This window comes from Meles meles, chromosome 16 (genome assembly GCF_922984935.1).
Source record: "Meles meles chromosome 16, mMelMel3.1 paternal haplotype, whole genome shotgun sequence".
Classification (NCBI taxonomy): Eukaryota; Metazoa; Chordata; class Mammalia; order Carnivora; family Mustelidae; genus Meles; species Meles meles.
Window position 1 is genome coordinate 37,621,073 of NC_060081.1, and position 23,528 is coordinate 37,644,600.

Here is a 23,528-nt window from a genome sequence, read left to right on the forward strand (position 1 = left end):
TGACTTAATTTCCTTTTCTTGGAAATGATGATCGGTGTACTTAAAGGTGATTAAGAAATGCATTGCAGAATTGTTTTCACATTTAAAATTTTGTTCATTGAGGGGCACCTGGGTGACTCAGTGGGTTAAAGCCTCTGCCCTCGGCTCAGGTCATGATTCCAGGGTCCTGGGATCGAGCCCCGCATTGGGCTCTCTGCTCAGCGGGGAGCCTGCTTCTCCCTCTTTCTGTCTGCCTCTCTGCCTACTTGTGATCTCTGTCTCTCAAATAAATAAATAAAAATCTTAAAAAAAAAAGATTTAAAATTTTGTTCATTGAGGTAAATTTCACATAATGTAAAATTATCCATTTTAAAGTGAACAATTCAGTGGCATTTAGAACATTTACAGTGCTGTGCAATCATCACACCTGTATCTAGTTCCAGAACATTTTCATCACTCCAACAGAAAACCCTGTACCCAAGAAGCGGTCTCTTGTTCCCTCCTCCCTCTAGTCCCTGGCAACCATCTGTGTGTGTGTTTAACCAGCTGGGAGATTTTTTTTTTTCTTTTTAAAATCATTCTGCTCCACCAGAGTGATCATATAATTGACCCTTCAACAATGGGTTTGAACTGCATGGGTCCACTTATATGTGGATTTTTTTTTTTTTAATAATAACAGTACAGGACTATAAATGTATTTTATCTTCCTTATGATTTTCTTAATAATATGTTCTTTTCTCTAGCTTACTTTATTGTAAGAATACAGCATACCATGTGCATATTACGTGTATACAAAATATGTGTTAATTGTTTATGTTACCGGTGAAGCTTCTGGTATACAGGCTGTTATGAGTTAAGTTTTGGGGGAGTCAAAAGATACATGCAGGGAGTAGACACTCCTAATCCCTGCATTGTTCAAGGGTCAGCTGTATATGTTGAACATATTTGTAAGAGTCAGGACTCTTGGTTGCAAGCAGCAGAAAGCCTAATTTAAAAAGGGGGGGGATTTAATTGTACACACGACTAGTGTTGGAGAACCTTTGACTTTAAGTATGTATGACTGTTGGCAGGGATGTAAGTGGAGCCCAGGACACTCACCCAATTTCATGTCCACTCTCTTTTTTGACCTCCCTCTTGGTGAAAAAATACTCCTTTCCACTTTGGTTCCATGTGTGTTTCTTTTCTGTGCTTCTTCATTGTCAGGCTGAGTCTGCCAGGTGCAGGAGAGATGGTCCCTGAAAGCTAGTGCCCCTTGAGAAGAGTGTGGCCTCTCTAGGGCCCCAGGTCTTGAGACCATGCTGATTGGCTTTCTATGGGTCATGGACCTGTTCCTGTAGGAGATGGGGTACTCTGATTGGCTGGCCTGGTTATTTTTATATACCCTGTTCTTAGAGGCTGAATCTCATTCCAGCTCATATATTTCTGAGAAAGTAGTTCTGGAAAGGTATTCTGATACATTCTCACACAAAACAGTACTACTCATATCTCTGCTCATGGCCATGTGTATCACGAGAGCATTGACTTTTGTGTTGATAATCCTAGGTCATTGAAAAACCTTACATGACATTTTCTAAGTTCCCCCAATAAATCTCCTACAGGCTGTGGAAGTTATATTTGAGGATTCATCTAATTTGAGGGACGTAAGGGTTTCACTTTAAATAAATGGCTTTGCCACCCTTTGAGTTCTGTGTTAGTATACATTCTTTTTTTTTTTTTTTAATATTTTATTTATTTATTTGACAGAGAGAGAGGTCACAAGTGGGCAGAGAGGCAGGCAGAGAGAGAGGGAGAAACAGGCTCCCCACTGAGCAGAGAGCCCGATAAGGGGCTCGATCCCAGGACCCTGAGATCATGACCTGAGCCGAAGGCAGAGGCTTAAACCTCTGAGCCACCCACGCACCCCAGTGTACATTCTTTTTGAAGTCATTCCACAAGTAGATACTGAGGGCTTGCTGTGTGCCAATGAAGCTCCAGTTTCACAAGGTTTTCATTCTGTTAGGGCAAATGGACAATAAACAAAAAGCAAGTAAATGTATAATTTCACATAATGATTATAGAAAAATGAAGCTTGATGGGGGGTGTATATGAGTACAGGCCTCTCTGAAAAGGGATTTAGAGTTAAGATCTGGGTTAAACAGGGAACAGCTTGGCAATTATTTATGGGAGTAGTGTTCCAAACAGACGGAACAGTAAGTGCAAAGACTCTGAGTCATCAATAGGCTTGAGAATCTAAGGGAAGTTGATGGAGTTTGGAGGAGTTGGGGGTGGGGGAGGAAAGGGTAGGACCAGGTGGGGCTTATAGGTCTCACTGAGGACTTGGGATTTTTTTCCTAAGGTGAGACGAGGAGCCCCAGGGGAAGGACGAGCTGGGGAGTGACCTGAGTTGACCTTCAGGATCTTTCTTTGTAAAGAAAGCTTTTTTTCTTTTGGCTTGCTTTATAAAAAGTCCGATCCTTGGCCGCAATACTGAGCAGTGACTGGAGACAGAAAAGCAAAGAGGTCAGAGAAAGAAGTCATGCTGGAGAAGAGAAGTGAGTGGCTGTGGAAGCCATGGCAAGAGCAGGTTTTGCAGAAGGTTGGCACACATGGCCTGTGTCTGTCCTTATTGTGGCAGCAAGCAGTGATGAGAACACAGGCTGGCTGCAGCCCATGGGACAGGAAAGCTAGACTGCCATGGGCCATGTAACATGGCCCACATAGCAGCCCAGGCTTGTAATAGTTTGGAGGTAGGCTTGCTATGTTACCCCAAATTTCAGTAAGAGGCAAGAAGCAGCCATAGTGAGAGTACCCCTGGCATGCCTGGGTGGCTCAGTCAGTTAGGCATATGACTTGATTTTGGCTGAGGTCGTGATCTCAGGGTTGTGAGATTGAGCCCCACGTCAGGCTCTGTGCTGGCTGGCATGGAACCTGCATAAGTTTCTCTCTCTCCCTCTCCCTCTGCTCTCCTCCTACTTTCCTCCTCCCCTCGGCTCGCACTCTCTCTCTCTACCTCTTAAAAAAAAAATGTTCCCCCAATGTTGACTAAAAATGGAGATAGATCTGCCAGCTGCTAAAAAACTATGAGCACAGGAAAATGTTGATTGGTCAGGGTAGTATTAATTCATCTATATAAATGATTGCAAAGAAAAGCCAGTGGTTAGCTTCATTTCAGGAGCCCCCTAAATTAGGGCCCCATTTGTACTTTATATTGCGTTTCTTAGTGGAAAGACCTGAAGGAGTCTTGATCTCTGGCTCAGTGTTACCTGAAAAGACCTGATTTTTATAAACCATTGTTGCCAGCTGATGGAATTCCCCAATGGAGATTCTGTTCTGGCGGCTGCTTGTTGGTGCCAGGTTTACACAGAATGAAGAAACGTGACCGAGTGTGTGCTATGGCCACCAGGTCTTGTAAATGAACCTTATCGTGATTGAAAAAGTCATCACCTTTTCCATGCAGGGGTATCACACATGTGCTTATCCCTAAGTCAGTCCAAGTTATTGAGTGTCTGGGCAGAGATAATTTCTTTCTGCCTGACTCTATTATTTTTCTACACTTTATGGTAAATGACAATTAGAGAAATACAGCTTTCCCTAAAGACAGCAAATGAGGTCATTACAGGGCATTATCCACAATGTGTGTATTATTATAGAATAACTTTAATTACAGTGCTGGACAGAAGAAATTTACGTTATTTGCTATTTGGGGCATTTGGGTTTTGGTGAAAATACTATTTAATATATTGTATGGGTCTTGAGTGTACGTCAAAGTTGGAGAGTAAGACAAGTTTGGAGAACATTATAGTCTGGTGTCATGTTTACTGAGTTGTTCTTTTCTTTTTTATAGTAAATACTCAGGCTTTGAAAAATATCTGAAAAAGATCCTCCGAAACACACTGGCAGTTTTTTTTTTTTTTTCCAAAATGAAAAATATATATATAATTTTTTTTTCCCTTCCTTTAGTTCCCCCTCCCACCCTATCTCCCCTCTCTGGTAACAGCAAGTCTTATTTCTTTTCCAGTGAGTCTCATCTTGTCTCGTCTCATCTTGTCTCATCGCTTCTCTTCTCTTTCTTCTTTCTTTCTATTCTGGGAGCAGCAAGTCTGATTTCTTTTCCAATGAGGCCTTTCTTTCTTTCTACTCCATGTACAAGTGAGATCATTGAGTATATATTTATCTTTCTTTGTTGTCACTTAGCATAAAGCCTTCAAGGTCCGTCCATATTGTGCATAGTTTTTTGGGTTATGAAATTTAATGTACTCTATAAACATTTGAATGATACAAGTAAGCAAAAAATAATTGAAGTATGAGAAAGCTCTTCAAATTCTGCAATCTCCTAATGTCCATTGTTCCAATTTTGGTAAGCATGTTTTCTATGCTTGACCTTGCTTATGTGCATCCTCTGCTCTCTCTGCCTCTCTCCCTCTTTGTCCATGTCTGTGTTGGGTGTGTAGCACACAGAAACACAGTTTTACATGAATAGTTATTATGCATGGTCTAACCCTAGACTTTTGACTTCACATTCCTTGGACATTTTTCCACATCAGTAAGTGAAGACTTACATAGTACTTAAATGGCCGTCTTATGGTCCGCTAGACTCCTGTAACGAACGATCTGCCACCTGTTCCTCAGGTTGTGGGTTTCTGGCTTTCCCATGCTACTAGCAGATTGAGGCCTGGGGTGAGAAGAGACTGTCTGGTGACCAGAGGCCTTTGGTTTCTTGTGTAAGGAATACAGTGGGCCGTGTTTGTAGCTGCTGGTGGGTTGGGGGACATTGTGATGGATTTCCAGAGGTAAAGAGAAGCCTGTGGGGAAGCCATTTCAGCTTTTGCTGAGGTAACTTCAGAAAGACCACCTTTTTAACCTGTCCAGGAGGAGGGTCATTCCACATGCAAGCCGACTTTGGTGTCCTAAATAAACCAACTTCTGAGTCCGTCCACTTTTAGATTTAGTAACTCTTTAGTTCTGTGACTTCTTCCAGATCTATGTGCTTTTAAAAAAAGTCATGTTTTCGGGGCACCTGGGTGGCTCAGTTGCTTAAGCATCTGACTTCAGCTCAGATCATGATCTCAGAGTTGTGTGATCCAGCCCTGTATCAGGCTCCTGCTCAGCAGGGAGTCTTCTTCCCCTCTCCCTCTCTTTCTGCCCCTCCCCCACCCCTATTCTTTCTCTCTCATATTCTCTCTCTCAAATGAATCGATAAAATCTTTTAAAAAATCATTGTCCAGTTATGCTTCCGTGTACCTCCTTGATCACTTCCTGTTAATATTGGTTTAGCAGAGCAGTGTGGGAGCCTGACTGCTTGGATTCGAGTCTGGCAGTGAGCTAACCTCTCTGACCTTCCACTGGCCATAAGGATGGTGCCTGCTTCCTATGGCTACTAGAGGTTTAATTAAGTTAGTATAATCAAAGCTCTTTTGTAAGCCATTACTATAATAACAATTATTTGATGTTAGTAAGATGGCTCTCTCTGCCCTCATCACCAGTTTTCTGCTTCCTTAGTTGTTGGAGATGGGTGCAGGTAGAGGTTACTAGCTAGCTCCTGCTTTATCTGTTGTTTTATTTCTATCAGTGACTCCCCGATGAGTGGTTTTGACTGTAATATAGGCTTGCCCCAATTCAGATCAAGAAAAGTAGAAGCAATTTTGCAATGACTTAAAAAGTGTGATGAAATTTGATCCTACTGAAGGAATAGATATATTAAAATGCATATGAAGCACATATGATTTACACATTGTATGTCATTGGTATATATTTATGTTTTATTATATTGGTACTTCATATTGGTTGAAAAAAACTCTTAGGATCCTGTATTTGAGAAATGTATGTAAAAATATTTAAATAACATAGCTCTACTTTTTAAAACATTAGTGCTAGGTAATTGGGTTACATCTTTATATAGAATTACTTTTACGTGGGGATTGTCAGTCCTGGATAACGAAGTGCAAATATCTTCCTGACTTGTAAGACTTTTACTTTCTACATCTAGTTTACCTTCTAAGTATAAAGAAATGAAAATAGTCTATTTTAATTGGATAGATATCTTTTTAAAAAAAAAAAGATTTTATTTATTTACTTGACAGAGATCACAAGTAGGCAGAGGGGCAGGCAGAGAGAGAAAGGAATCAGGCTCCCTGCTGAGCAGAGAGCCTGAGGCAGGGCTCCATCCCAGGACGCTGAGACCATGACCTGAGCCAAAGCTAGAGGCTTAACCCACTGAGCCACCCAGGCGCCCCAGGATGGTTATCTTTTACAACCTCTTCAGTCCACTGATAATTATTTCCTGTTCAACTGTCAGATTTTATTTCGGTATTTACAAGGATGTTTTTGGATGCAAGAAACAGAAAACCCAAATACAAATGATAAGGATTTTTTTTTTCTCCTGTAAAGCAGCCCCAAGGCAGGGTAAGCCCCAAGCTAGCTAATTCATCCAACAGTTCTTTGATGTTAACAGCCCAGACCCTCTCTGCCTCCCTGCCCTACCATCCTTAGTGTCCTCAGTGTGGTAGGCTTGTCCTCAAGGTGACAAAATGCCTACAGCCCTTACAAGCATTATGCCCGGATAGAACAACATCCAGAGGCAGGAAAAGAGGAAATGCTTTGTGTCTCTTAAAAACAATGAATCTTTTCCAGACATCTCCATCAGAATTTCTCCCATTTCTTATTGAACAGTGTTGGGTCATAGGCTTGAGTCTAAACCTATCACTGGCAGGGAGCGTGTTGCACTGTAATTGGCTCAGCAGCATCAGGTCTTCCCTCCCCAGGGCCAGGGATAGGCCAGCCTCTCTGAAGGACGTGACTTTGTGGGGTGAGGATGAGCCCTGTGCAGATAGGGGCTCTGTTAGGAAGAGGAAAGTTCTGACTATGGGAATAGGTGGGGTGGGGGGGCTGGAGGGAAACCGATAGTGTCTCTCTAGGCCACTCTTACTTTTTAGTTGAAATGCTGTGAGGAATATCTATGGAAGTAAATCATCAATTATGGTAAAATTTTGGATACGTGTATATTTTTAGGTAATAATTTAAAATTTTGCCCTCTAACTGGTATATACAACATGGCTATAATGTAGACAAGAAACAAAACTATCAGCAAAGCTAAAAGATGAGTTTGTTTCACTTTTTGCAAGAAGGAATATATAGGTTAGGCCCCAGTATGTTTCCAGAATCATTATGCCAGGGTTCTAGGGGCCTTTTCCTTCTCTTGGGCTGGCCTGGTGGTGCTTGGGCATACAGGCACATGTGTATCTGCTGTTGGCCCTGGAGAGGACTGCAAATTGGATGAACAGTGTGGATGGGGCTCACTTGAATGGTGGGGTGAAAGCCCGATTCGCTTGGTTGCTTGCTTGGGTGGGTGGGTTTAAAGTGTTTATTTTTATTTTACTATATATCACAAGTTATATATTTAGAAACTTATTCTTTCATGTATATATTAAGTATTTAAAACAATTTAAAAAATCCTTTTTTATGTCTAGCACATGGCCTGTATGCACATAAGTACATTCAATTGATTCAAGATCAAAACTGAGACTGGGGTTCTCTTGAGTGAATATGGAAAGAGGAAAGGGAGGGCATTGAGGGGTGGTCAGTGCAAGGGCTGATTAAAAAGATGGGCTGTGGAAGCCAAATAGGGGAAAAAAGAAGTGAGGACTTAAGGAGCCTATATAGTTAGTGACACATGGTGGGGTCTTTGGGTTTAAGGACCTGGTAGGATTGAAGAGTTGGAATTCACTTTCTAGAAGGGCTAGCAGGGAGAAGGGGAAATGGTGGGTGACAGGTGAGAGGAACAAAACTGGGACCCCAGATGTGGGGAGGTGACAAGCAGTGTCTGGGTCTAAGCTGTGCTATGGGCAGGCATGGTGGGAGAGGGGGTAGAGGACAGCCTCGTTGGGGTGTGGAAGTCAGGAATGACCTTTGTAAATGCTAAAATCAGTGCTACTTACAAGAGAAAGAGTGAGCCAGGCCCTGAAATCTTCTGAGAACATGCTGGGATGAGTCAAAGACCTTGTGCAGCTCTGGTGGGTGGGCTAGTTAGCATACAGACTGGTTGTGCAAATAGCAAAGAAGTGTTGGTGTGCATGAGGGGAGCACTGCCATGGTCTGGATATTGCAGTGGGGAGCAGGGAGGATGCCGACCTCGTCTTGGGCCCTGCAGTATGTGGTGTAGGAATAATGAAAGGCTTACTTTACTGTTTAGGGGGAAGCAGCCCCTCAAGGGACTCCAGGTTTTAGGTGGAGCCAGAAGGGATGTGGTGCAGGAGAGGAGATTTGGGAAGCTTTTTTTGGATCTAGGGCATGGAAGCATTGTGGTTAGGAAGCTGGGGTGAGTTTAGGTGATGCCCAGAGCCATGTGGAAGTGATAGTCAGAGATATGGATCTTGTGGGGAACTTGGATTTCTAGGGACATGGATGGAAATCAGGGTGGAAGGCCAGAGGGGATGTCCCTGGTGTGTGCCTAGTCTAATGGTGGTTGTTTTATTGAGTCTGGTGTCAGGCATCTTGTGGGGATGTGAGGAGTAGGGGCTAGGTGTTGGGCAGCAGGAAAGGGAGCATCTCCTTATGTTGGCATGGGGTGGAGTAAGAGTTATCTTCAGTACCTTATTGCTTAACTTCTGGATGACTCCAGGAGTAATTCCATGTCAAATATGACCAATGATGTTTATACCTAAAAGTGGATGTGGATTGAAAACATGGCACTTGAGAGAATTTTTCTGAAATTTGAAGTCTCCATGGCATCAGAAAAAGTGTGCTTGCAGGTGGTCTTTTCTCTTTGAGTTCTTACTGCTTTCCAGAACTTCTAGAAATAATTTTGCATGGTGGGGTATTGGGTGGGTGTGGAGGTCATGCCAGGTGTCCTTACCTGCAAGCTGACTTTGGGGGATGACTAGGCCAAACTCCTGATTCACCCTTTTCCACCAGACTTCTCCCACCACATCCTTGACCACATCTCCTTTCACAGCTGTGATGGACTGGGGTTGAGCCTTTCATCTGCTAGGTAGATGAATCCACACCAGGATTTTGCATTTACATTATAATAGATACAAGGGACATTTTTAGGTCTGTAAATAGATGCATTCTGCAGATGTATATTTCTCCTTCATAATAATGATGATGATAAAAGTGTTGATTTACCACTGAAGCACAATCAGCATACCTGCTGTCTTATGACCAGATTACTTGCTGAGTCTCGAAAGGGCTTCACTGAGTGGATTTTACCTCCTTACCAGGTATAAGCTCCAGGTTATTCATCTGTCCTTGGCACAGTATATTGCAAGGAAGTTCTAAAAACTGCTGGCCAGTGTAAGCGAAAGGAGTCTTGCCTGCACCCTGCTTCACATGGATTACCATTGACAGAAAGTTTGTATCAATGGGCAGCGTCTGTTATTCAGATCCATTTTTTCTGCTTTTCCTTATAATGTTATTCTTGAGGGCATCTCTTCATGGGCTTGCTGTCCTTCATGGCCAGTGAAGGTGCTTGGTGATGAGTTTCTTCTTCCCCATCAACATTTCCACAATAATGATGAATAACAGCCCCTCCAAAACCTCCTGGCTTACATAGGTCTTATGGCAACAAGTGTCTGTTTTTCTTCCTCACCAGTCTCCATTGGTTGGGGTGGTTCTGCCTCTGGCTGCCAGTTACATGGGGTTGGCTCCACTGTGGGCTGGGTCCAGCTCTGCTCTAGGAGTTTCCTCATATTCCTTAGAGCAGAGACTGCCTGAGGTTCTCCAGCCACCACTGGGTCATATTTCTAAGGACTGATTGCCCCAAATCATTTGAGGGTTACATCACCCAAAGGTGTGGCTTCAGGTAAAGAAGAATTTTGGCATTTTTACAAATTACCACAGAGGGAAAGAGGACTAAGGCAGTTGTTAGAAGGTGAAATCCACCAGAGTCATGTTAGCTTTTAAGTAACTGGGCATTACTGCTGACATTTATCGTTGTCAGTGTTTTCTGTCTTGTGTCTGATTAGTTTATTTCCTTGTTCTCACTGTTCTAAATTATGTTTTAAGTTGTCAAGTTCACCTTCAATGTTTATTTCCCCTTTTTCTCTGTAACAGTCAGAAATCTTGAGTATCATTCAGTGCCATTGTCTAGGGAATTTGAGTAAACTAGTAAATAAGTGATACTATCTTCATTTACACATGAATGTGTAGGCTGGCTGGGAGGCTCTTAGTTCTTTGGGTGGGGGAGGATGTGGAGCAGGAGGAATAGAGCCATAGGAAGGCCTGGGGGGTCATTCCCTACTAGGGAAAAACTGAACTGAGCTCCTTGTTCCTTTTGAGGGTTTCCATTGGGGCTCCCAAGTGGGGTGAGGATCCTTCCCCTTCCTTTGGTGCTTCCTGGGGTTTGCTGAAGCAGGTTTTCTTGAGGCTCTGTTATGATCCTCTCAATTAAAAAGGAGTCGAAATGGTATTGAAAAGGAGTATATGTGAAGGGAAATGGAGGGATAATCCCACTGCTTTCATAGGTTTGTTTGTTGGTAGTGCTTATTGCTTTATTGGGATCAAGTGCATTTAATAAGGCCAGTCTCATTAAGTGTATGAGTTTCATGAGTCATTGAGTTTTATGGCTTCACAGGTAGGTGAAGCTGGTTATTCCCACCTAGTGAGATGGCCTTTGTCAGGAGCTAGGCAATTATAATACAACTAACCTTTGTGTAATGTGGACTGCACTCTGACATTCTCATTTTATCCCCCCAGCAGTCCTGTGATATAGGAACCATTGTTGGCCCCATTTCTGACTTTGTAATTGAGGCAGAGTGTTTCAAAAACTTGTCCAACAGCTATGTATAGAAGAATGAAACTTGACCATTCTCTTATACCATACACAAAGATAAACTCAAAATGGATAAAAGAGCTCAATATGTGGCAGGAATCTATCAAAGTCCTAGAGGAGAACGTAGGCAGTAACCACTTCGACATTGGCCCCAGCAACTTCTTTCAAGACATGTCTCCAAAGGCAAAGGACTCAAAAGCGAAAAAGAACTTTTGGGACTTCATCAAGATCAAATGCTTTTGCACAGCAAAGGAAACAGTCAACAAAACAAAGAGACCGCCCATGGAATGGGAGAAGATATTTGCAAATGACTCTAGACAAAGGGCTGATATCCAAAGATCTATAAAGAACTCCTCAGGGGTACCTGGGTGGCTCAGTGGGTTAAAGCCTCTGCCTTCAGCATGATCTCAGGGTCCTGGGATCGAGCCCCGCATCGCATCAGACTCTCTGCTCGGCGGGGAGCCTGCTTCCCTCTCTCTCTGCGTACTTGTTATCTCTGTCTGTCAAATGGATAAATAAAATCTTTAAAGAAAAAAAAACTCCTCAAACTCAACACACACAAAATAGATAATCATGTCAAAAAATGGGCAGAAGACAAAAAAAAAATTTAAAAAAAAAGGGCAGAAGATGTGAACAGACACTTCTCCAAAGAAGACATACAAACGGCTAACAGACACTTGAAAACCTGTTCATCATCACTAGCCATCAGGGAGATTCAAATCAAAACCACATTGAGATATCTCCTTACACCACTTAGAATGACCAAAAACCACAAGTGCTGGAGAGGATGTGGAGAAAGGGGAACCCTCTTACACTGTTGGTGGGAATGCAAGTTGGTGCAGCCACTTTGGAAAACAGTGTGGAGATTCCTTAAGAAATTAAAAATAGAGCTACCCTGTGACCCTGCAATTGCACTACTGGGTATTTACCCCAGAGATAAAGATGTAGGGAACAGAAGGGCCATCTGTACCCCAGTGTTCATAGCAGCAATCGCCAGAGTCACCAAACTGTGAATAGAGCCAAGATGCTCCTCAACAGATGAATGAAAAAAGAAGATATGGTCCGTGTATACAATGGAGTATTATGCCTCCATCAGAAAGGATGAATACCCAACTTCCGTATCAACATGGATGGAACTGGAGGAAATGATGCTGAGTGAAGTAAGTCAAGCAGAGAGAGTGAATTATCATATGGTTTCACTTACTTGTGGAGCATAAGGAACAGCACAGAGGATACTGGGTGAAGGAGAGGAAAAATGAGTTGGGCGGAATCAAAGGGAGAAACAAACCATGAGAGACTGTGGACCCTTAGTAGTAAACTGAGGGATTTGGAGGGGAAGGGAGTGGGAGGTAGGGAGGGCCTGGTGGTGGGTGTTGTGGAGGGCAAGTATTTCATGGAGCACTGGGTGTGGTGCGTAAACAATGAATCTTGGAACACTGAAAAACAAAAAGAAAAAAAAAACTTGTCCAAGACCCTGTAGCTTCTGGACTTTACTCAGGCAGTCTGCTCTGGAGGTTTTGCCCTCAACCTTTGCTATTGCCTTTCAGCTAGATAGGGAGAAATAATTGTCAACAAGAGGTTTTAGCTGGTGTGTGTGGTTTATAGATTATTTTTGAGATAAAGTGGGAAAATAATAGAAACAGTATATTGGCTCTTGGTTGGTGGTAAAGGAGAATGAGAAATTAAAGATTTCTTTAAAAAATTCAGGAATGACCCCTAGCCCTGTAAAGCTGGTTGTTTCTCTGTGGTTAGTTTGTACTTCTCTGGGCATTGTGATGATAGTTAAGGCAGTGTGCTAGTGTCTGTGAAGGCTGAAAATCACCACCTCAAAGGCAGTTTGTGGCCTGGGCTCTGTTGTTCAGCACTTTCCCCTCCTCTCTTTTGCTTACTGCTCACCATGAGTGCTGTGGTGCTTCTCAGGACTCCTTCTTGGGGAAATTGGCAGTTCCCATTTTCACTGCCACTCACTCCCCTCATTTCTCATGTGTCTACTTATCTTCCTGCTCTTTTTTATTTGGCTCTCCTTTACATACCCAAAGTGATGATTATTTTCATATATTCCTGACCTGATTTCTGTTTTGATTTATTCCCCTTTGTCTCTGTGACCTTAGTGTGGTTCAGATTTGAATTGGGAGACCAGATGGAAGTTCTGCCCACATCTCTGACTGTGGTACCTTGGGCAAGTCACATAGAACCTGTGGTTTCTTTATCTCAATCATACCTGCCCCATCTACCTCACAGGATTATGAGTGAGGGTACAGTAAAAGAAATTCCTGAAAGTGTCTTATAAAGCATAAATGTATAACATTAATTAATCTTCCCACCTTCTCCAAGTGGCTTTGTCTACTCCGTGCTTTGATGCCTTGCATCAGCTTTGGTCATGGTGCCTTTTGCGTTACTTGTTTCCTTCTGTACCCTCGAAGCCCGTGTCTTACTGTCTTTGAATTTCCTAGCACATGGCTCAGGGCAAGTTGGCATGGGTACTGGCTCAGTAATGAAAGTTCAAAAGAAAGTCTGTCTAAGGATGTTTCTGGTCGTAGTTGTTTTTGTTTGTTTTTCATTGTTGTTCATTGTTTTGTCTGAATGAAGCCTTCCTCCTTGTCTCTCAGCTTCTTGACGTTAGCACTGTTAAAAATCAACCCTTTCTTCCTTTCTTGTTTTCCCTTGTGCAGGATGCTAAATTACAGTATCTGTGGTCTCCTTTTCCAAGGTCTAGGCTTACTTTTAAAGATTCACCTGATGAGTCTTGGTTTTAAACAGTCAAACAAATAAGTCCTTTCAGCTATTGAATTAGAGATATAAAATATTTAATATTGATTGTTTATTCATTTAACAAATACACCTTCAGTACCTTTTGGATACCACACTCTGTTCCTGGAGCTAGGAATAGAGCCATGAAGAAATCGAATGAGCTTCTTGCCCTTATGTAGCTTCCATTCTAGTTAGTGGAGTGATAGTCAGTGAAGAAGGAAATGAATAAATGAGAGAATTTCAATGAATCTTAAGTGCTGCAGTAGGAAGCAATTATGTGAAGAGGACTCCTAGACCAGGAAGCAGTCCTCATATTTATAAATAAAACTGAGTATGTTATACATGTTATGCTCTTAGTTTCCCTGTGTGTCAGGTTACCTGAAAGGTATCTAATGGTCTTGATGGTGAGTACTTGAAGCTCTGTCCCATTCATTCCCTTATCCACAAGAAAGATAGTGAATGGCTAAGGAGGAAGGTGGCTATTACCTGGACTTTTGGTTTTATGAGAGCACCTCAGTCTGTATGAGTGTTCCTCAACCTTAACTTGAACCCTCTTTGTTCAGGTTGCTCTGTTTGAGTACCCTTGATGGACCAAGGGGGATCCAGGGAAGATGAGGGAGTCATCGATCACCCAGTAACCTCACTGTGCCATCTTGCTGTGTCAGTCCAACGACATCCTCAATGCCAGGGAAACTGCTTGCTTGCTTATGACATTGTGTGTCCAAGGCCTGTTCACTGGTGAGCAGTCAGGCATCCAGCCATTACAGAGTCTGTGAAGGCAGAAGGCAGGGCAATTGGATGGCATGTGAAGCGTGACATACGGGGAACTTTTAGATTTCCTTGAAGAGGTATTGTGTGATCCTAGTTCTGAAGGATGAGAGGGAATGAACTCTGTGGGGCTCTGGGGGTGGGGGCAGCATGCTGGAGGTGGCCCAAATGGATAATGTGTTTGAGAAGCTCAGGGAATAGAAAGAAGCCATGGTGGCTGGAGTGTGGGGTGTGAAGGACGAATGCTGTGAAATGAAACTGGCTTTGAATGGAGGAAACTACATAGGGCCTTATAGGCTGTGGTCACGAGTTTGGATTGTAAGAACTATTGGAGGTCACTGGGAGGTTTTGAGTGAAGAAGGACCGGGTTTGATTTACAGTGTTCAGTCTTTCTGCTGACCGAATGGTGGAGGACAGCCAGTGGAGGGGAGGAGCAGAAGCAGGAGCCCAGGCAGAGGGCATATTGCCGCCTGGGTGAGGATTCATGGTGACATATGCCAGGCAGGGCCGTGGAGGGCATGAAGTCCCCAGGGCTGGAGGATGTTAGAGGTGGAACTGCCACCCTGGAGATAGGCTGTGAAGGAGTGAGAAGAACCTGGGACAACAAGCAGCTGGATGGTTGGTGGGGCCCGAGGGAAAAACAGAGTTTGAGGGGACGTGTCCTTTGGACATGTTTGATTTGAGGAGACTTGTAGGCCCTCCTGTGGAGAAATTCAGCTGGCAGCAGGCTTTTTTTTTTTTTTTTTTTTTAAGATTTTATTTATTTATTTGACAGAGATCACAAGTAGGCAGAGAGGCAGGCAGAGAGAGAGAAGAGGAAACAGGCTTCCCGCTGAGCAGAGAGCCTGACTTGGGGCTCGATTCCAGGACCCTGGGGTCATGACCCGAGTCGAGGCTTTAACCCACTGAGCCACCCAGGTGCCCTGGCAGCAGGCTTTGAAGAGTCAAGCTTGCAGGGTGAAATCTGGAGTCCTCAGCAGAGGGGTGAAATCTCTTCTAGATAGTCCCCAGGATTTGAAAGTGGGTGAGGCTGTTTCTTTCCTATATGCCTATAGGCATATGATCTAGTTAATGGTTTGCACGTTGTGGACATTATCCTATCATTGTTATATGTTATATATGTTAATGTACATATATGTTACAGGCTATTTCTTTTATTCAACTCATTCAAGAAGATATTGAACTAGACAAATACTGTGCTAGATGCAGGGGACATAATGATGCATGGGATGGACTGGGAGTTCTGTAGGGTTGGTGGTATCTCTAACAGAAATCGGATCATTCCTTCAGAATTAAGTCAATAATTCCATTGGGAGGGATTCCATCAGGAGTGAAGTGAAGTGAATTGAGATGTGTTTTATGACTCAGGGAGCCGATGGGGCAATAGCAGAGGCACTGACCTAGTCTCTGGGTAGGCTGGTGATGTTTCAGCAACCAGTGAGTGCCAGTAGGAGCTGACTGGTGAAATATGCTTCAGAGGAAACAGGGGTGGATGGGCTAGCAGTTCATACTGGAGTGAAAATGAACAGAATCCTTTCTTGGAACCACACATTCTGTGAAAGGCTCTCAAGGATACCTTGGCAAGATCACATAGCTCATAAGAATGATAATACTAGTTTCATTGGTACCTGCATTCATGCAGGTAAATTTGTTAGTTACTGGGAACTTCCACTGCTCTGTGGGCTTATTTGGGGGCAGAAAATAGAATGTGAAATTGGCAGCTGATATGACTTTACAGACACCTTCTGTGCATTATTTCAAAGAACCAGGTCAGTTTTTTGTTAGTTGTTGTTGTTTTTAAATGAAAAGCCCTATATGGTTCTCAGAGGAAAACAACTCCTTAGATTCACCAGTGTTAGTGTTAAGTTTATAGAACTTAAATATAGTAATGGATGTGTTCACATCTAGTCACATATTAGGATCCCAACATTCAATTGAATCCACTTAATCATAGACTGAATAGATGTACATTTGTTTCTTGAGTAATCCCTGCAGAATTTAAAGAAGCTGTTCTTAATTTTCTCAAGATGACTAGTGTATTCTTCCTAAGAGCTAACACCTTGGTCAGGACCCTGTTTTAAATGGTACAAGCAACCTGTTGGCTAAGGAAAATGTACAAAGGTGTATTGACAGTGGATGAGTACTCCAGCCAGAGTTATGAGGGATAACTGGTCCCCTGGATGAAGTGGCTGTGTTGTTGCTGGGCCCTAACAGTTATTGCTGGGCTAAGCTCCCTGCACAACCTGCCTTTCTAGCCGTGGTCCTGGTTGAGCAGCCCTAGTGCAATAGGGAGAAACACTGCTCAGGGCAACTCTGGGAATATGTGGCGGACCTCCCTGTATCCAAACAGGAGTGGAACAGCTCTCCTGGGAGCTGGAGGGAAGGCTTTGACCAGTGGCCCAGGTGGAAGTGGATGGGTATGCCAGGAAGTGCCTGCTAGTTCTCTTGAGCTGGTCGCAGGTCAGCTATGGGGAAGAGAGACTGGACCATATATGACTCCGGCAGCAGAATTGTTTTTCAGATGGACAAACCTATCCCTCTTTATGGCCTATGTCAAAGCCACCTCTTCCATGAACTTCTGTTCCCCACCCCCAACAAGAGGACATCTTGTTCCTCCCCAGACCTGTACTAGCCTCTAAGCCTTCTAGCTCCTCTTTGAATGCTGTGCCCCCATGGCTCTTAGGCCCTTGAATCAGTCTCCTGGAGGGGTCTGCCTATGGAGGAGGGGCCCCAGGCCAACTGAGATCTCTTTGTGGAGAACAAATGGATGGGGATACTATTTTTGTTGTTCTCTTTTGTCTCATAGTGACTAGTTTTTATTTTCCTTCATTTCTGAAAAGGTTGTTTGTGAATTCCGATAGTTATATAAAATTATTGTCATAATGGTAATTTTTTCTTTTCAGATAATGTGGATGCAAGTGATCTTAAACAGTTTTTTGAGACCAACTATTCTCAGATATATTTCATCTTCTATGAAAATTTTATAACACTGGAAAATAGTTTGAAATTAAAAGGTAAGCATTTCTACAAATTTTTTTTTATATATACACAAAGGGTTTTTTAAAATTTTTTTTTTTTTTTAAGGTTCAGAAAGTTAGACATCGTATGTTCATTAGCCACAAGTTATATGCTTTTAAGCTTCCTTTCTTGCCAGACTCTTAGCAATGCTGGGAGATTGCAATGGTTATTAGCATCTTTGTTTCCTTGGACCATTCTCTCATACAGCTGTTAATTGAACAACAAATGGATACAGAGAAAATGCAAGGAGAAAGCCACAGAAGGCATGAATTCCACAGGAATAATTTACTTCAAAAGAAAGACATAAAAGTAGTTTGTGTGCACTATAAAAAAAAAAAAATTCAGACTCCACTATAGGGTTTGAAATGGGGAGTCTGGATGGCCCAGTTGGTTAAATGTGTGCCTCTGGCTTTGGTCATGATCCCAGGGTCCTGTGATCAAGCCCCAGATTCAGGCTCTCTGCTCAGTAGGGAGCCAACTTCTCCTTCTCCCTCTGCCTGGTGCTCTGCCTGCTCGTGTTCTCTCTCCCTCTGTTCAATAAATAAATAAAATCGTAAAAAAAATAAAGTGTTTGAAATGAAAATTGAAGCATATGTTTTTGCCCACATCCCCAGTCCTTCTCTGCATGCATTTCTTTCTATATGTGTTATTTTTTTTTAAAAGATTTTATTTATTTATTTGATAGACACACAGGGAGAGAGGAACACAAGCAGGGGGAGTGGGAGAAGGAGAAGCAGGCTTCCGGCCAAGCAGAGAACCGGATGAGGGGCTTGATCCCAGAGTGCTGGGATCATGACCTGAGCTGAAGGCAGATGCTTAACAACTGAGCTACGCAGGCACCCCATATGTATTATTAATGTATTATGTTTATGGTTATACCCTTATATAAAATATTCTTTGAAAAATCAAGCCAATAATGTCACACTGCACAATCCACTCAGTATTTAGACGACAGGATAGTGTAGCCTGGGGAGCCAAACTGGATTTGGATCCTGGCCCTGTCCTTTCAGCTGTTTCTCCTTGGGCAAGCTACTTCACCTCTCTCTGACTCAGCTTCCTCCTGTTGGCATCAAACAGGTTAGCATGTATTCTGGGATTTCAGGTCAGAGTATGGCACATAGTATGTCCTCAGTAAATATTAGCTGCTGTCACCCTCTTATTTCATAGAGCTGTGGGGATTCCAATAGATCAGGAGTACACAGCTTACAGCTGGCTGCTTGTTTGTACATATAAGTTGTTGGACACAGCCATCCCCTGTGCATGTATGTGTTCCCCATGGCTGCTTGGGTGATTACAAGAGGGGCCTGTAGAGCCTGAAATACAGACTGCCAGCCCTTTCGAGAAACGGTTTGCTGCTTCCTAAGTTAGATGCTCAATGGCAAGCGCTTAGCGCAGGTCCACAGCACCTAGACCGGACAATCAATGTAACTGGCTGCTGTAGGTTTTGTAGTTTTTATGATTGTCACCCTTAAAAGGACAGTGCACATGGCCTGAAGACATGCATGGCTTTTTAAAGTTTTGACTGCTCTGTGCCTCTTCACATCAAAAAAGCTAGAACTCTTTCTTTGCTTCTGCTGTGCCTTCCCTCATAGTGTGAGCTTGTATGTAACTAATTGAGAAAGGAATATATTGCCTTCCACAGGCTGACAGTGACTTGGAAAACGTGGAAGCTGTGTTTAAACAGCTAGGGAGGAGCGGCTCTTTTTTATGTGGACTCAGGCGGTGTAGCCTGGGTGTCTGTCTGTATTCCTGACAGATTCCGTGCCACCCCCTGGTAGTTTTTGAATAAATGAGTGCATGTTGAAGCTTACATGCTTTCGATATAACATAATTTTTAAGATTCTCAAATTTACACATTGTCATGATAACTAATTTTTTTTAATATATTCCAGGGAATAATAAGTCACAAAGGGAGGAGCTGGACTCCATACTCTTTCTTTTTGAAGTAAGTTTTTGTTAAATTCATTGAGCTTTTAAGATTCTTGTTATTTTAAAATGTGGTATTTTAACTCTTCAGTTTTATTTGAGGATATAAAAAATGATGGGCATGTATTTCCTTCCTTCAACTTTTACAAACAATGCTGCAAAGAATATTCTTGTGATTTTTAATTTTTTTGGAATCATGGGAGAATTTTCCTGTATGGTTACCTAGATGTGAAGTTATTAGATGGAAATGTATCTACATTTAAAATACCGATATTGCCAAATTGTTTTCGAAAAGATGATATAAACTTATATGGAAATTTATGTGGAAGTTGCATGTAAATTTCCCTAACCGACACTGGCGATCATTTGTGTGTGTGTCTCTGTGTGTGTGTGTGTGCGTGTGCGTGCAAACTGACATGTTGAAAACCCACTGTTTTTAATACGTATTTTCCTGACTACTGGTGAGATTGAAATCTTCATAAGTGTCAGTGTGTCCATGTGTGATTACATATTCTTTTCAAAGTTGGAACAATATATTTGCGTGTGGTTCTTGATCAGTTAAGCTTACAGTCTTCCTTGTCCACAAATTGTATTGGACAAGTGCCAGGTTACTGTTACCTGGAGAGCTCCAGTAGAACTAAATTGTAGGTTCTGAAAGTTAAGTGTTGGTTATCTAGAAATTATTCATGTACTGAGGTTGGTGTGAGATCAACTTTATGACTGTAAAGGGAAGGCCTAATGTCTATTTGTTGCAAAGCTGGCTAGAGGGAGAGGCCTGGGCAGAAGGCTCTCCATGGACTTTTTGGGTTTGTGGAATAAAACAGATACCTGAGGACCTCCTGTCCAGTACTTGGCTCATGACTGGCACTGACTGTGTTTCCCTTTCTCTAATCCTTTAAGGGCTGTACTCCTTCCCCAGAGTAAGAGACATTGATTCACTGTGTATTTTGTAGTGGTTATTGTGTTTCCTGTGGCAACCCTCCTGTGAATGAAATTTATACAGAGGAGCTGTCTTTAATAGGAGCTTTAATTAAGCCTGTCACTTACATATGGAATTTCTAATCATCATTTGAACTATCCCATTAATTTAAATGATCTTATTTCTGTAGCAGTTGATACATTTACTAAAGAATCTATAACATATATGCAAGTTTTGAAGCGGGGTGCTTCAAGAACTAGATCTTTAGAACTAGAAGCTAATTGGGTGCTTTTCCTTGATCTTAGTCTTTTTCTCCTCTGAAGGCAGTCACTATCTGCATTATGCCATTACCCTTCTTTTTAAAAAATGGTTTTTACCCCCAGTATTCATATCCCTAAACAAAGCCTTGTGCGGTTTTGTTTGGTTTTGAGTATAATAAAAATGGCCTCACATGGTACATAATCATCTGTGGCTTGCTGTGTACATTCAGCGGTATTTCTGAGATTTATCCATGTTTTTGAATTTAGTTCACGTTCATTTATTCCATCCCCACTGCTGGGTTAAGTGAGTATGTATAATTTACTTCATTCTAACATTTTGTCTATAGATTTTTTTGTTTGTTTTCTTGGTGGACAGATAGATGGTCTGTGAATAACAATGAGCTAGTCAGTTAGTCTGTTTTCTTGTCTTTTGGCGCTGACCCGGCCCTCCAGTACATGGGTGAATAGACAGAAGAAAGTTGGTCATCCTGCTCTGATTTAAAGAGTTCTGTTAGCGTTTCATCATTCAGGGCTTCCTCTGCCTCCTGACGTTTAGTTAATGAAGTTTTCTGTAAATTTTTATTAGATATACTTTATCAGATTAAGTTTGCTTTTATTTCTAGTTTGGTAAGATTTATAAAAAGTATACATAGGTTTTGAAGTTTCCAAACGTATATTTTTTTCTGCATTAACAGATAACTTTGTACAATTCTTTATGAATATAAATGTGGTGAATTATATTTCTGAATTTTGGAGGCTAGTAATTTGCATCTTTGGATCTAAGTTCACAACTGAGTTTGACCTTAATTTCCCTTCCTTACATTGTTTCTGAATGATCCTGTTATAGAAGTTGTAGAATCTCATGTCAAACATTTCTTTTTCTGTTTTATAAAATAGGTTGCATAAGATTGGAATGATCTGTTCTTAGAGCAGTTTTTAGTTTTTCCTGTAAAAACCTTCTGAAACTGGTGTGTTGTGTTTTGTTTTGTTTTTAATTGGAAGGTTTTAACCACTCATTCAGTTTCTTTAATCATTTTGGAATTATTTTAGGATTGTTCAGGTTTTCTTGATTCAGATTTGATATAGAAAATATCAAATTTGATATTAGAAAAATTATATATTTTTCTAAGAATTTGAGGAATTCTAAGAATTTTTGATCACTGGAGTTGTGAAATTCATTGGCATGACCCTTCTTTTGAGGGTCATAATTCTTTCTGTTTTCTCTGCTTCAGATTAATCTTCAGTGTCCTCAGTTGTTATATGCATTAGACACAGTATTAGCAGTAGTGGCAGTAAAAATACTCATGTCACCCTTTACAGGTACCATTTTACTAGTGTCTCCTTACCACTGTAGCAACTTTAAACACTGTTCCCCATCTGGTCGTTCCTTTAAATGCCTCTTCTCTCTGGCTTCCCTTAAAACATTTTTCTTAGTCTTTGGTGTTCTGTAGCTTTACCACAAAATGTCTAGTTGAAGATTTCTTGTCTTGCTTGGTATCTGTGCATTTTCTGTATTTCTGGATTCAGATCCTTTATCATTTTGTAAAATGCTCAGCTGCTGTCTTTTCAAATGTTGACTCTTTCTGGCCTTTTGCTGTACTTCCCAGGATTCTTATTTAAACCTGCATCTGTTCTCCATGCCTCTTGAGCTGGCTTTCACCCTCTTCCCCTGCCTTCTTGTGTTGCATTCTGGGGAATGTCTTTACTTCTTCCTTGCAGTGTGTGACGTCCTTCACACTCATCTGCTCATCTGCTGCTCCGCCATTCTTTGTATGTTACACATCCCAGTGATTTTTGGTCCCTGTTTTAACTTCCTTCAGTTCCGTATTCACACTTGGCCTGTTGCTTTTTTTTTTTTTTAAAGATTTTATTTATTTATTTGACAGAGATCACAAGTAGGTAGAGAAGCAGGTAGAGAGGAGGAAGCAGGCTCCCCGCTGAGCAGAGACCCCGATGCGGGGCTCGATCCCAGGACCCCGGGATCATGACCCCAGCGGAAGGCAGAGGCCCTAACCCACTGAGCCACCCAGGCGCCCCCACCTGTTGCTTTTGATAGGCTTTTGATCCTTCTTCATTTTTGACCTCTTTGGTGTTCTTAAACATTTAATGTGTAATGTTTCCTATTCTGTATCTAATCATTCCCGTATCTAAAGTCTTCAATTTTCCTCAATATGCTGTCTCTCACATGGCTTCTTTTCTTGCATGCTCTGTGATGGGATTTTGAGATGAGATTTATTAGAACATAGATTTAATCTCTTTTAATCCTATTCTTTTTTTGGGGGGGGGAGGGTTTATATTTCTTTTGCCAGGAGGCTGGGAGTGTTCTTGGTTGGAACCACTTTGGCTCCATTTGAGGATCCTGATTTATTAAGGAAAGCTCAGGTTCAGTTCCTCCAACTCACCATGTGGTGGGAACTGGGGTCTAGAGTGCACAGACCTCTAGAGATCCTGCAGTGAAATTGGCATTTGTTCTCTGGCACCCTGAATTGTTTCTCTTGAGCTTGTTGCTTGCAGATCAGGTTTCGGCTCACTTTATTTCTGCCACCTTCCTTCTTCTTACTTCCTTTCCTACCATTTTTTAAGTACTTTGTTAGTTTCCCGATGTCCTCTAAAGCCCACGAATATTTTGAGAATTCCACTTGCTGTCACTAATTGCAAGTCTCGCCATGCACAGGAAAGCCCATCAGCGACAGGCACTGCAGTTCTGTACCTCCCACAGAGGAGATTTTAATACTCTCTCCTCGTGTCAGAACATCTAGATTAAGGAGGGAGTTATAATGGGTACATTATCATCTATAATTATTTGCCTATATAATAGAACAAATATATATTATTCCAGACTTCCTAAAACTTTCATTTTGCATGGTAAATATGGATGAATAATGAACCAGCATTATTTTTGTTTATGCTTGTGTTCTCTTTCTGTCTCTGGCTTTAGAAGGTAGGTTATAATTTGTATGATTCATTCTGAAAATTAAGTAACTTCATTGCTACTTTCTGTAAGTTGGTGCCATGTAAAGTGATGGTTTATGAGGATTCAGAGGTAAATACTTATCAAGGTGTAAATAATTGGCAAAGGCTTCCTTTACAAGAAGTAGAATTATTAAGACATGTTAAATCCCAGAAGGGATATCGTGTAAAGATAGCCTGTGAATATAAA

At 41.8% G+C, this 23,528-nt stretch overlaps 1 protein-coding gene across 3 annotated transcripts in view; it reads left to right on the top strand.

Moving 5' to 3' along the window:
• The window catches only part of RALGAPA2 (Ral GTPase activating protein catalytic subunit alpha 2), a 321,503-nt gene that overhangs the window by 11,611 nt on the left and 286,364 nt on the right, over positions 1-23,528 (top strand). For all 3 annotated transcript variants that reach the window (XM_045981825.1, XM_045981826.1, XM_045981827.1), the window contains exons 2-3: positions 17,149-17,259; positions 19,156-19,208. In XM_045981825.1, coding sequence (XP_045837781.1) covers positions 17,149-17,259; positions 19,156-19,208 — 164 coding nt within the window. The remainder of the gene's footprint in view (positions 1-17,148; positions 17,260-19,155; positions 19,209-23,528) is intronic.